Source organism: Aphis gossypii, chromosome 2, assembly GCF_020184175.1.
Source record: "Aphis gossypii isolate Hap1 chromosome 2, ASM2018417v2, whole genome shotgun sequence".
NCBI classification, from domain to species: Eukaryota; Metazoa; Arthropoda; class Insecta; order Hemiptera; family Aphididae; genus Aphis; species Aphis gossypii.
This window is the reverse complement of record NC_065531.1, coordinates 52,240,896-52,254,144: the sequence shown is the minus strand read 5'-3', so window position 1 is coordinate 52,254,144 and position 13,249 is coordinate 52,240,896. Positions and strand designations below refer to the sequence as shown.

Below are 13,249 nucleotides of genomic sequence, written 5' to 3'. Positions count from 1 at the left end.
CATTTAAAGCGTGTTATCTTATGCAGTACATCGTCTTGGCAACGGTTTCTCATTTTGTTAACCGTAACGGATTTTCTCTTTATATGTAAGGATTTTGTTGGCAGAAGGTTGCGATAGGGACTTTGATATCTCTTGCATTTTCTGCATAATTCTTTTGGCAGTTTGTAAATGTCCTAAAGGCTAAAACGCAAAGATATACTTGGGCCGACTATCAATCTCAGTAATTCCAACCTGCCGCAGAAAATATAGCTCAGAAGGCTTCTTCTCATTTTCCCTTAATGCAAATTAATAAATGACTGCAGTGACTTACAATTTTGATAAAGTGTTCATTGTTTCTTGTTCTATTACTCCAATTCAAGTAAACGTTTAAATCCCAAATTAAACCCACAGCATTTTAAAATAATAATAACAGTCCTAAACATGATATAATATTTACCCATCAAGTATTTGACCATTAATCTATTGGTAAAATGTTCTTTATATTAAAGAAAACTATAAAAAAATATACACATTATACATGTAGTTATCATTTTTTTTTAAGTATCAATGGCTTTTTAGATTATCGGATCTATGGGTAACTCAAAATGACACTTAAGAAAACTTTCTACTACTCAAAAAAAATAGTAACAAACAACCAATGCATTTTTTTAACTATCTTAGTATCTACAATAATTTAAATCAGCAAGAATTCAAATTGTTCTTTGTTAGTAATAGTTTAAATAATTTAAGTGTTTAAAATAAATACAAAAATTTAATGAAAGTATTGAAATTATTGTATTCATTATACTGTATTTCGTTCCCAGTAAGACTTAAAATAATTTGGTTTTACAATGATATATTATAGCTTTTTAATGTCTATAATCACGTTTAAGAACAGTAAGTTAGCAGCAATCTTCTTCTTGGGGGTGGTTTCCAATACAAAATCAGATCTGGTTGATGCTAAATGAAAAAAAATTATAGCACATTTTTAAGAATAAAGGAAATTAACATAAAAAAAAAAAAAAAAAAAAGCATGAAAATGGAAATAAAACTACTTTTGTTATATTAGTATGTAAAAATCAATTATGTTTAATCCAAACTTGAAATATTCAATCAAAATGTGTGGCAATATAAATAATATATAAATAATTTTGTTGTACCTATACAAAAAATGTTAATCGTATAAAAAGGCACCTGTAATTTGCAGATGATAATTATTATGAATACTTACCTATTTTAATTAATTATAATTTTTTAAGTACCTATAATAACATTTAAAAAGGTGCATATTAATTTTAATCTACTTACCACAAGCATATTACACATACCATACTATGGTAAGCCAGTATATTAACTTGTAAGCTATTAATTATTATGTTTTTGGAGAAAATTAGTTCAACCCACTTAATTAATAAAATAATAATCATAATGTAATTATAATAGAACATAAAAATATATACTTCTACTGTGGCCTTAGTTAAGTATACAATAATATTTCATTGAATTCAATTTTACTACATACATTATTATAATGGCCTAATCGATGGCAAGAGAAACTTAAATGCTTCTATACAGCTGACAGTTGATGAGTGTTCCCGGTTTACATATTATTCAAAATAAATATTTTTTTTTATATTTATAATGAACTCAGTATTTATGAAACCTTTGGTTTAAAACAAGACTTATGCATTTTTCATTTCTGCTTTAGATCAATTTCCTTTTTTTACATTATTTGTTATACGATTCTCTTTCCACCGCCTTTACTACGAAAAAATCACATTACAAACTAGAATGAAGGGAAAAAACAACATAGGATCAAAGTTAAAAAAAAAAGTATGATAAATAGCAAAAAGCGCAAATAATAATGTTTGGCCGGAAGGGTCCAAAACGTTACGGTCATAAACCATATCCGTTTGTTTTTCCAGACCGTCAAAACGACTGGCAATAAATATGAATCCTTTCCATCTTTCTTCGGAATAAAAATAATTTTTTTCAATGAATTTCCTTTTTTCATACAAAATATAAATTGATAAATAATTTTAAAGTTTCTAAAATATTGTACAAAATAATTGAATATTTAGTATATGATTAAATATTGAAATATTGGTTTTTGTTTTACAACGCTACTTTAAATGCGTAATGTTTTATGTATAAAATAAATTATTGAAAGTACTGACTAAAAGAAAATTAATTACTCAGGCATTTCTTAATGAATAATTATTGAATGAAATAATAAACCTAATAATTTTTTTTTAATTTATACTTAAAAACTAATAATTTAATAAGATTTGCTCTAATACTATGTACAATTCTATAGTTAAACTTTTTCATGTCATTATTGAAAATTAATTATTCACTTTTTCAGGAACAATCACTAGCACAGGGCGGATTGGCGAACGATTAAGCATATCTGGCACAAGATTAGATACTGGAAGTCCAGTAAGATACGGTACTAAATCCAGTGTCGAATCACTTAGGCTTTCTGCTGGCCGACAAAGCTTACTCGACTTGGTAGGATGTAGATTCGGGGTTAATCGAAAACCACCTCAGGTCAGTTTAATTACTTTTTATGATTTTTCTTTTTATAATAAACAATTATAACTATAAAGCCAGCCACTCAAAATATTTATTTATAAATATATAGGTATAGATACTTACAAAAATGCACAGTAATGATTTAAAATCATTTTTTTTTTTTAAATATATAGTATTTATAAGTTTTATGAATATCTAAATACAAAATAAATCAATTAAATTCTTCAATATTAAAATTAGTCTTATAATAACTACGAGAAAATATTTATTCTTAAAATATATATATCAATCTATAAAAGTATATATATTATGTATTATATTTATAGTCCAATATTTATTTTTTTATAATATTTATATTAATTTATATCGGTTAATCATTATTGCTAATATTATTATTATTATTTTATCTACTATTTAATGGTTATAAAGTACATATTGAGTAATCTCAATCAATGCAAAACTTAACTATATATTTATATAACAGTAAATATATAAATAAAGATATTAGTACGATCAATAATTTTATCGTATTCAATTTATTTAAATTTTGAGTTTCATAATAATTGATTAATAAATAAAAATTAATGAAATTATGTTTTAAAAAATTTAATTTATGTTTCATTTTTCGATAAATTTAGTAGGTAACGCGTTGGATAGAGTTCGAAATGAATTTTCTAAATCACTTTTTTCATAAATATATTATTGAATTTTAAACAAAATTAAAATTCAAAATAAGAAGTGTATAAAAACGAAAAAAAATATAGATTGACGAACACCATTTAAGATTATTTATTACCTTATTACAAAAACATTAGCCAGAACATTATCTATAATTGTTTGTGATTTATAAGTTAATAACATTACGTCATTATTGACTCAAATTTCAGTTAATAACAAAATTAAATCATATAACAAACATTAATATTATCGTATATTATATTATGTTTTTAATATTGTTTTTGAAATATTTGATTGTTTCTGATCTTATTTTAAATTTTACGGAATTAAAAATTGTACAATTGTAAATAAATAAACTAATGGTGTTTATTTTATACCTACTTAGAAACAACATTATTTTATTCACAGTCGAATTGTATTTGACCAAAGACTATAGTGTTGGTGATTAAATCGAATCTAATCCAGAAATCTTCATTTTATAGAGGAAAAAGAGAACAATAGACGTATTTTATAAGTTACTAGACCACGTTTCCACCACAACTGAACACGATGCAGTATGTACGTGCCCGGATAACTTCTAGAATGAGTTGTGTAGGGAGTTGAAATAAATTTTCCCTGTGAACTCACTGTCTGGATACCATTAACCGTTGCTATTCTTGTTGACCACTCAAATAAAAACATAGATGCGTTATTATTTATTTTTTCAATACAATTATTTTTGTCTTCAAACATTTGTATTAGAAAAGATAAATTACTTAACAAAAATATCATATAAGAATCAACTCCAATGTGAATCCATACTATATCTACAAAAAAGAGTTTATTTTCTACAGTTTAATAGATTGAAAAAATTGCATCATACCAAACCATATTGGACCTATGATAGTTTAACAATTTGTATTCTTAGTAAAAATTAAATACCTATCATGATTCTTCTATATCCAACCAATTAACTAATTAGGATAACTAAAATATTGACGTCTTTCATACTATTATTATCTTTCAATAAATTATAGCTAAGTAATTTTTATTCATACAAAAATAATAATTATAGAAATGCATCTAAATATCTGTAGGTAATTACCTATCGTAAAATTATTTTTGAATGAAAATTTTATGTATCGATTGTATCGAAAGTTCAAAGTTGGTAAATAACCTGACTATGTTTCTATTTTTAATATTACTGTATTTAACCATTATACCATTAGGGTAAATTTACATATATCCCGTTTCAAATATTGAGTACACTAATTATTAATATTTAATAATAAAAGGTTATAAAGAGAAATTTAATCCATTATGCTGGAATTCAATTATGTATCAATATTCCGTATTCTGTAATATTTTTGGTTATTACTTATTATACACTAGTATTTTACTATGCATACAGTGAAAATTCGAATACTAAAAAATGTTAAATGTGTTGGCATATATTAAATAATTAATTCAAAAATAACTCTATCCTTCCGTTTTCTTTTTATGAAACTTTGAAGTATATAATTACAGTTTTCGTCATTAAGCATTGAGTTAAGACAACATTTTATTAAATTATTACTACAAGAAAAAAATTACTTACTTTTTACTATTCTCTTTGTATTAGAATACTGACATCGGAACCAACGTACTTTGAGAAGTGATCATGCTTTATCAAACTTTTTGTGTCAACAAAAGAAGTAAATTGGTTTGTCTTTGATAATTTTGTTCTGGTAACAAAAATTAATTCATATTCTTCTAAAGAGAGTAGGAAATCTAGTTTAATCTAAAATAGTCACTTTCAGTTATCAAACATAAAAAAAGAAATCTAAATAGGTCAACATTATATAAATGGATAGACAGTAGACACGTTTAATACTAAATTAGATCGCATGGTCTTAAAAATATAAAGCGGGCAGTCTAAAAAGGTTTTCCAAACACACGGTTATGAAAACTAAATTATTAAATAATTCACAAACAGTACCGATATTAAAGGAGGGCAAAAGGGACATATGTCTAGAGCTCTATGCTTAATAATATAACACATTGACGAATAATTAAAATATTATAATTCATTATATTCAACGATTTATTCATAAATTTCAATTATAAAATGATAGTACAATAGTACATATTATATTAATTTTTTCTATGATAAACATAACTAAAATATAGTTACTAGTAAATATTTGAAAAATAAATATTACTCATTTTTCATTTAAACTATTATTGTTAGAAATCGAGTGGAATAATATTTTATTTTTTAATACTTACATTTAATGCACCAATAATAAAATGTATAAATGTGCTAAGGCCAATGATTTGGAAAACGATATCTGAATTTATAGTCATTTGCACAAAATAAATCCATGTCGATACGACTATTCGAAAAATGTATTTGAATAAAACCCATTATAATATAATATAACTAACATATTATTATATATTTAACATAAATATTTCACATAACGTTAATCCTTGTGGTATTTTAATAAGTATCTCAAAAATATGGATTGTAAAAATTATAAAAATGCAAATCTGGTCGTGCAAATCCATACTAATTAATACCTAGCTTAGTTTATATTAAGTTCGATGTGATGTCCGGTGCATTTTTGGGGGGGAGAGCTCCTCATCTTAACAGTTTTCTCCAAGTGACTTTACGTCCAATCAGTCGCACATAAATGACATCACGTCCGGACAGCTACGTCTCTTTTTGGCTGAGTTTTTGCGTTTAAAGATGATATCATATTTGTTTTAATTACTGACCCGTTGTGTGTGCGCAGACATGTTTCTCCCAATCCCGAGACTCGTTGACGCCAGTTTACACGAACCAGACTAGCAGTTGTCTGCCGGGTGGCATAGCCAGCTCGGATTCGGACATCGCGGCCAAGGCGGGCGGCAAATCGTCCTCCGGACAACACCGTCCGAGCCGGGTCAACTTTGATGGCCCCGGTGCTGGGGTAGGTGACGGTGGTAGCGGTGGCGGTGATGGGGGTAACGCCGGAAGTGGAAGTGCCTCAGCCACGACTGCAGCGGCAACGTCAAGTGGCGGTGGTGGTGGCAGCACCACGACTGGTAGGGCGTCGTACAACAACGCTCGAGGTTCCATCTGTTTCGACGGAGGCAGGCAAAAGAACGGTGGTCCCCGACAGTACAGAGACCGGACGTCCGACCGAGTCAAGGGCATACGATGGTCGTTTGTGTTTGACCCCGCCGGACAGCTCTGCTACTACTGGAATATGGTCGTATCCATGGCGTTTCTCTACAATTTCTGGGTGATCATCTATCGGTTCGCGTTCAGCGAAATAAACCGTAAGTCTTTTTTATTCAATCAAGAGTGTTTAAAAAACAGGTTAAGATTAGGCTATCTAAACAAATTCAAACCTTATTTCCCATATTGAACATGTTTAGACAAGAGAAAAAATATCTATATAAAACTAATACGAGTACTCAATGAAGTTGTGTTCCAAAAATAGGTGGAATCGACGTTCGGATGCGTATACAAATTCGATACATAGATTGGTAATCAGAGCTCCCAAAAGACCCGGCTATTTAAAAAAAATGTTTAATGTACATAGGAGTTAGAAGATACCTTATCTAATTCATACTTGCGTAAATAAAAACACATCTGTAAAGGATATCGGTTATACATTACTATAACTCATGTCCATAAATAACATTTCAATTAAATAACCAATAAGATAATAAATAATGCAAACACAACTTTCACTTTTTTTAAGAAATATTAACTATTATGTGTTGATAAAATACAATACCTACCACATCACGACATACATATTATTATTTATATTAAATTATATACATCCAATTTCGCTACAAAATGTAATAATATATTAATTTAAAATTATATTTTTCTGTTTTGATTATTTTTTAAATTATATTTAATTTAATGTCAATACCTATAATATGTTTGATTTATTAAATTTAATATATTTTACATTAATGAACAACTCGGAAATCATTATAGTGTCTCTTTTGCATTATGATTGTATTGTAACTCACACATTCAAGTATATAACTTTTCAAGAAAAGTTTAAATAAAAAGGTATTATGATACCGAACTTCTTTAAACTAATTGAACCACTTGAATTTTGATTTAACATTTTCAAATGGCAAAAAGATCAAACTATTTATCTGTTCATTGTGAATTACTTTCAGAGCCAAATCATTTCTAGTGGCTTTGAATTTTGTTGAACCATCGATTTCATTTGACACAAATGTCATTATATACATGTTCTTATAATATAGTATAACGTTTCGATCCCTACTTTTCCAATTTATAAGTACCTATATTTTACACATGCATTTTAAACATTTCATGGATAACGGAATTTCGTGGTACAGATGACAGTAATCTGTTTCACTGTTCTTTTAGTATCTTATTTACTTCTGTCGTAGTCATAATATTATAAAGTTGGTACTTTATACATGCCTATAAAAATAATAGTAATAAAAATGATCATACAAATGTTTTTTTCACAGGTGACACGATCGTGGTTTGGTTTTGTTTGGACTATATATGTGATTTGCTTTATGTGATAGACATATTATTTCACTTTCGCACGGGTTACCTAGAGGACGGTGTGCTACAAACGGACGCTGCCAAACTGCGCAACCACTACATGAACTCGACTACGTTCTACATAGACTGTTTGTGCCTATTGCCGTTAGACTTCCTCTATCTGTCCATAGGGTTCAACTCCATACTCCGATCATTTCGGATAGTAAAGATCTACCGGTTCTGGGCGTTCATGGACAGGACCGAACGGCACACGAATTACCCGAATCTCATCCGATCCGGCAGCCTCATTCATTACTTGTTGGTGATTTTTCACTGGAACGGTTGTCTTTACCACATAATCTACAAAAACAACGGGTTCGGTAGCAGGAATTGGGTATATACGGATACAGATGCCGAGGAAACGGACACGGTTAAGCGGTACCTGCAAAGCTACTACTGGTGCACGCTAGCGTTGACCACCATCGGTGACTTGCCCAAACCCAGAAGTAATGGCGAGTACGCATTCGTCATATGCCAGTTGCTGTTCGGTCTTCTATTGTTCGCCACCGTTCTCGGCCACGTAGCGAGTATAGTGGTGAGCGTAAGCGCTGGTCGCAAAGAATTTCAAGGTAAGACGAAAACAGTAAAAAATAATAAATTATCCTACCTAAAATTTTGTATCTTTTACAGTATACATCAGTGGCATATTTAAGCTCAACCGTATTAGTTAACTTTTTGAATATTTTATTTTAACTAAAAAATATTAATTTTTTTAAACTTATTTAATAGTAGCTTGACGATTCTACTATATAGATATCATTATTCATTATAAATATCTACAATCTACATATCAAAAACCAATTCTCAACTCTTGAACCCTCATTAAAAGGGCTGTAATCTAACCTATAACCTCTCTTAAATATGCCATTGGTACTTTGGAATTAAATCTAAATTAACTATTGAATTTAAAAATCAAAAATCATATCATAGACCAGGGGTCAGCAACTTTTTTTGACAGAAGAGCCAAAAGTTACAATATACAAAAATTTTCAGATTTTAAAGAGCCACTAAAAATATTCGTAATTTTTTTAATATAATTTTATTTTTAAATTTTAATAGACATAATAATAATAATAATAAAATTAATTTATAATAATATACTATTATAATAATTTGTGTGTGTGTAGCTGGAGAGCCGCAACTTTAGACCGAAAGAGCCACATGTGGCTCGCGAGCCGCAGGTTGCCGACCCCTGTCATAGACCCTAAGTGTAAACTATATTATGTACCTAATTAATTAAAATCTTTTAACTGTACTTTAAACCAACAATTATACATACAAAATTTTAACGAAAATTATGCACATTACCATAAGTACTTGAAATAGAAATGAAAATATAATTAATAGATTTCAAGAAATGAAATGCATTATATAATTATTATACACGTGAAAAATGTTACAAAAAGTTTTGTAATTGCTTAAAATATATATTATACTTATTCGACAAAATTTTAATTTTAATTGTAATACCTAAGTAACTTCATCAAAGTATTTTTACATTTTACTTAATACTACGTTGATATGCCTTGATCTATTTAAGTACCTATAATTAGACCTTATTATGAGTTTATTATAGTGACTTAAGTTTTATGATTAAAAAAGTAATCTTCTATCTGAAAAAATTTTTATTTAAATGTATAAAACAATAAACGCAGCGTAATTACTCTACACGTATATACATTATATTATACCAATACAAAATTTAAAATATAATATAGAAATAAAGATTATAATAATTTAATTTAAAATTAAAATCATGTACTTTTTTCTTGATACTTATTGAATACAAAAAATAGGTTAGTTATCATCTTAAAAATGAATAAAACCTTTCATTTTTATTAAAAATATAAATTTCTTCAACAAATATTGTGAAACTGAAAATTGAATTTGTGTAATTAATTCTCATTACAAAGTATAGATACTCATCTCAAAAAACGATAAGTTTTCTGTATTAGAGTGCATTAATGTGAGGCTAAGTAATGATCATCGTCACAAAAACGCATTATAAAAGTTGAGGCTTAATGGTCCGCAAAAGGGTTTCCAAGAGCTTTTAATCATTTTCGTATTTTCAAGCACACTGATCATAAAATGATTTTTTTCCAAATGAAACGCTTGAAAAATTATAAAAACTAGAAAAGCTCACGTTATTATATTTACGATGAAATTGTTCATTTTTTCAGTTGCAAAATGTTGACGTTCACACAAATGTATATTTTATTTTAAATCGTGAATACATTTTAATAATAATATATAATTTATAGGCACACGTCATATATATCTCATACCATTTGTAATAATAGTTATATAAAACACAAAATAATTCGTAAGGTATAGACGCATTACCTAATATTATCTCTAATAATTTATTTGTCAGTCTATAGACTTAAAACAATTAAAATGAATAAAGATTACAAAAAGTAACTTAACTAACACACAATGTAAAATAATAATATAACTTATTAATGTATTCTTCTACTGAAAATATATCTTAAATTATTCTATAAGATGAATAAACACGCTAGGTGTTATACTCAATAAAAATATTGTGTAGGCACAACATTATTATCCTTTAGTGCTATACTGCAATTCAAATTATATTATCAATTATCTATATAATTCTAAATAATCAATTTATAATGTAAATACCATAATGTATGGTATCTAATAATTTATATTTTTTCAGTATTATACATTCATAATATGTATTTGTTATCGATTATTACCTGGTTTTTCAATTCTACGAACTTATCATTAGCGATTTATCTACTCAGATTTTAAATTTCCGTTAAATTGATACATTGTACATCAAAAAATAAAATTAAAATATAAAATTTTATAAAATAAACAGTTATAACAGTATATTATACCTACAACTGAAATTCTTATTTTTAATAATAATTTTATTTTTTTAAATTTAATTCTTAACCCTATACAAGTATACAATAAATCGTTAGAAACATTAGACGTATACATCGTAAAAAAAACGTTTTTAATTTTTTTTCTAAATCAGCGTAGATGAATTCAATAAATTTTAATGAAGTCATAAGAAACAAAAACATTCTGATCACATCCCATTAAATCAAGCTTAATATTCCCAACTGATTACAGTTGGGTTTCAATTATATACAGAATGGCTATAGGAAATTTAAAACGATTAAGCCTTCGTTGCTGATGTCTTATGTTATTTTAGTCTTTGATAAGAGCATAACAAATGTAAGTAAACACAAACTTTTTTTTAACTTTGATCCCTTGCATTACCTAAATCTTGGAATCAACTTATACTCGTGACGATATATAAACAACAGTTGTTTAATCGTGTGACACAAGACGTTATACATTTTTTTTTTTTTGGTCTAAAAAATAGATTGGTAATTATGCCATTAATACATAATGTAGCTTAGTAAAATATTTTTTTATGAATTTTTTTGTGTTGTACATAAACATAACATTCAATTTTTTTAAGAACTTCAAAGTACGTATTACTGTTAGATTGAAGGTCCAGACTTAATGTTTTTTTCCTGTTTTCTCGTGTTTACAAAATGCTATGATAATGAAATAATGTGTTAATAGTATATTTAAATCTACATATCAGTACATAATACATTCATGGTCTTTTCTTGTTTCTCCATCATGTAATTGTGAAACGTTTTATCGTAGATGGTTCATTGTTCTTTTAGATTCTGAACGAAATGATGAATGCATTGATTTTACAATGATGTGTGTGTTTTTTTGTGTGTCTGTGTACAGCATAACCTGTCAAAATAATGCTTCAATTTCTAACTTCAGGGGTAGTTTCCGATGGCAAAGTGAATATCCTTGGTACATTATAAAGGTCAAAAGTAAACATTTTCCAACAATTTACAAAAAAATCGAGAAAAACAAAAAAAAGTGACGGAAAAGTGGGAATTTTTACGCAAAACCAGTTTTCGACCAAATCGATTTTTTTATATGGTTGTAACTCAAAAACACTATAAATACTTGATACATCAATTATAGTGACCTACTATACAGCAGAGTGGTATCTACTTGACCGACTTTTTTCTTGTAAGACCTGGATTATACCATATTTTGTTTTTATTTTATTTAATTCAGTCTTTAATTTTCACCATTTTTTTTTTTTTTTTTTTTTGTTTGCTGTTAAGTATAATTTATTTAATTTTATTGCAAAACCATTTTTTTTTACAAAAATTAAGTACTGTTTTTCTTCACTATTCATTTTTCTCCGTAAAAAAGATTAGTTTCTACATTTCTATAAACTTTTTTTTTGGATAACATGTCTTTGTTTTCTTCAAATACTATAATTAATTTAATTGACATTTATAGATATTTTAGGAACCGATAGCTTCAACGGTTTTAGTGTTGTGTACTATACCATTATTATCAGAAAAAAAGCTTAAGACTGCAGTTGATATTCTCGTAACTCTGATTAAGCTTTATAAATTAAAACATACGTTTTTCAAATTGTTTATCGGATATAAGCTATAATGATTGTTCTTATGATTATACACAAACTATCAGACTTCTATTTAGACGTATACCTATTTATATTCTAGACTCCAAAATAAAAGTCTTTGTAGTTATATAAAAATTTATACAAATATACGATATCTGCGTGGGCTATTTTACTATATTTTTAATATGTATTTGACGTAGGTACGACAACCATTAATTATCGTGTTGGTCTTATTTAACAGTTCTTGAATTTTTCTTAAATTTTAATTTTTGAAGTATCTGAAAAAAAACGATATTTAAAAAAATTTCTCATGGAAAGAATCTAAAAATTATCAAAAATTTAAAATATTTTTTAACGTATATCCCCAAAATATCAAAATCTAGATTAACGCATTGACCATGTTGCTTAACTACTTGCCAAGTTGTAATGTACATTAATAAAACTACATTTTTTTTTCTTTTGATAATGGAATTAAATAGTGAAACAAAAGTTTTCTGATCAGTTTTTTCGTTTCTATAATCATACCACTGTGACCGGAACTTATAAAAATAAAATTACTATCTATTCCTAATAAATTAATTATCTAGGTTTTTGTGACCATATTATTTGGATTTGCAATGTACATTTGACAGAGATTAATAGGTACATTAACTGCAGTTCAAACGTACCCCAAATACTACTATAATTATTATATTATATCGTTGTTATTAGAAGGTATAATAATATTATATTATTCCAAACGCATCGTATCCAGAAGGCATAGTACGAGACGATTCGGTCGTGCAAGCAAAAGCAACGGCTCTAACTGCAGGAGAAGCTATAAATTTTGATTTTAATCCGTGCGTGCACCCGATGTTTATTTATATATAATATACTACAATATACATAATAAAACTAGATTAAGTCGCTTGTGTGACGACGGAGTTTATAGTTATTCGTGGCGACGGTGGTGGTAAGAAACGTTTCGCACGCAGCACGATTTTGAATTAAGGTAAACCTTTGCAGCAGAGTTTATTGATTTTGTGTTTGTATTTTGTTTCTTTTTATCC

General features: G+C 27.5%; 1 protein-coding gene across 3 annotated transcripts in view; it reads left to right on the top strand.

Moving 5' to 3' along the window:
* Nucleotides 1–13,249, top strand: part of LOC114121782 (cyclic nucleotide-gated cation channel alpha-3) — a 101,683-nt gene that overhangs the window by 82,786 nt on the left and 5,648 nt on the right. For all 3 annotated transcript variants that reach the window (XM_027984240.2, XM_027984239.2, XM_027984241.2), the window contains exons 3-5: nucleotides 2,345–2,529; nucleotides 5,949–6,477; nucleotides 7,669–8,316. In XM_027984240.2, the coding sequence (XP_027840041.1) occupies nucleotides 2,345–2,529; nucleotides 5,949–6,477; nucleotides 7,669–8,316 (1,362 nt within the window). The remainder of the gene's footprint in view (nucleotides 1–2,344; nucleotides 2,530–5,948; nucleotides 6,478–7,668; nucleotides 8,317–13,249) is intronic.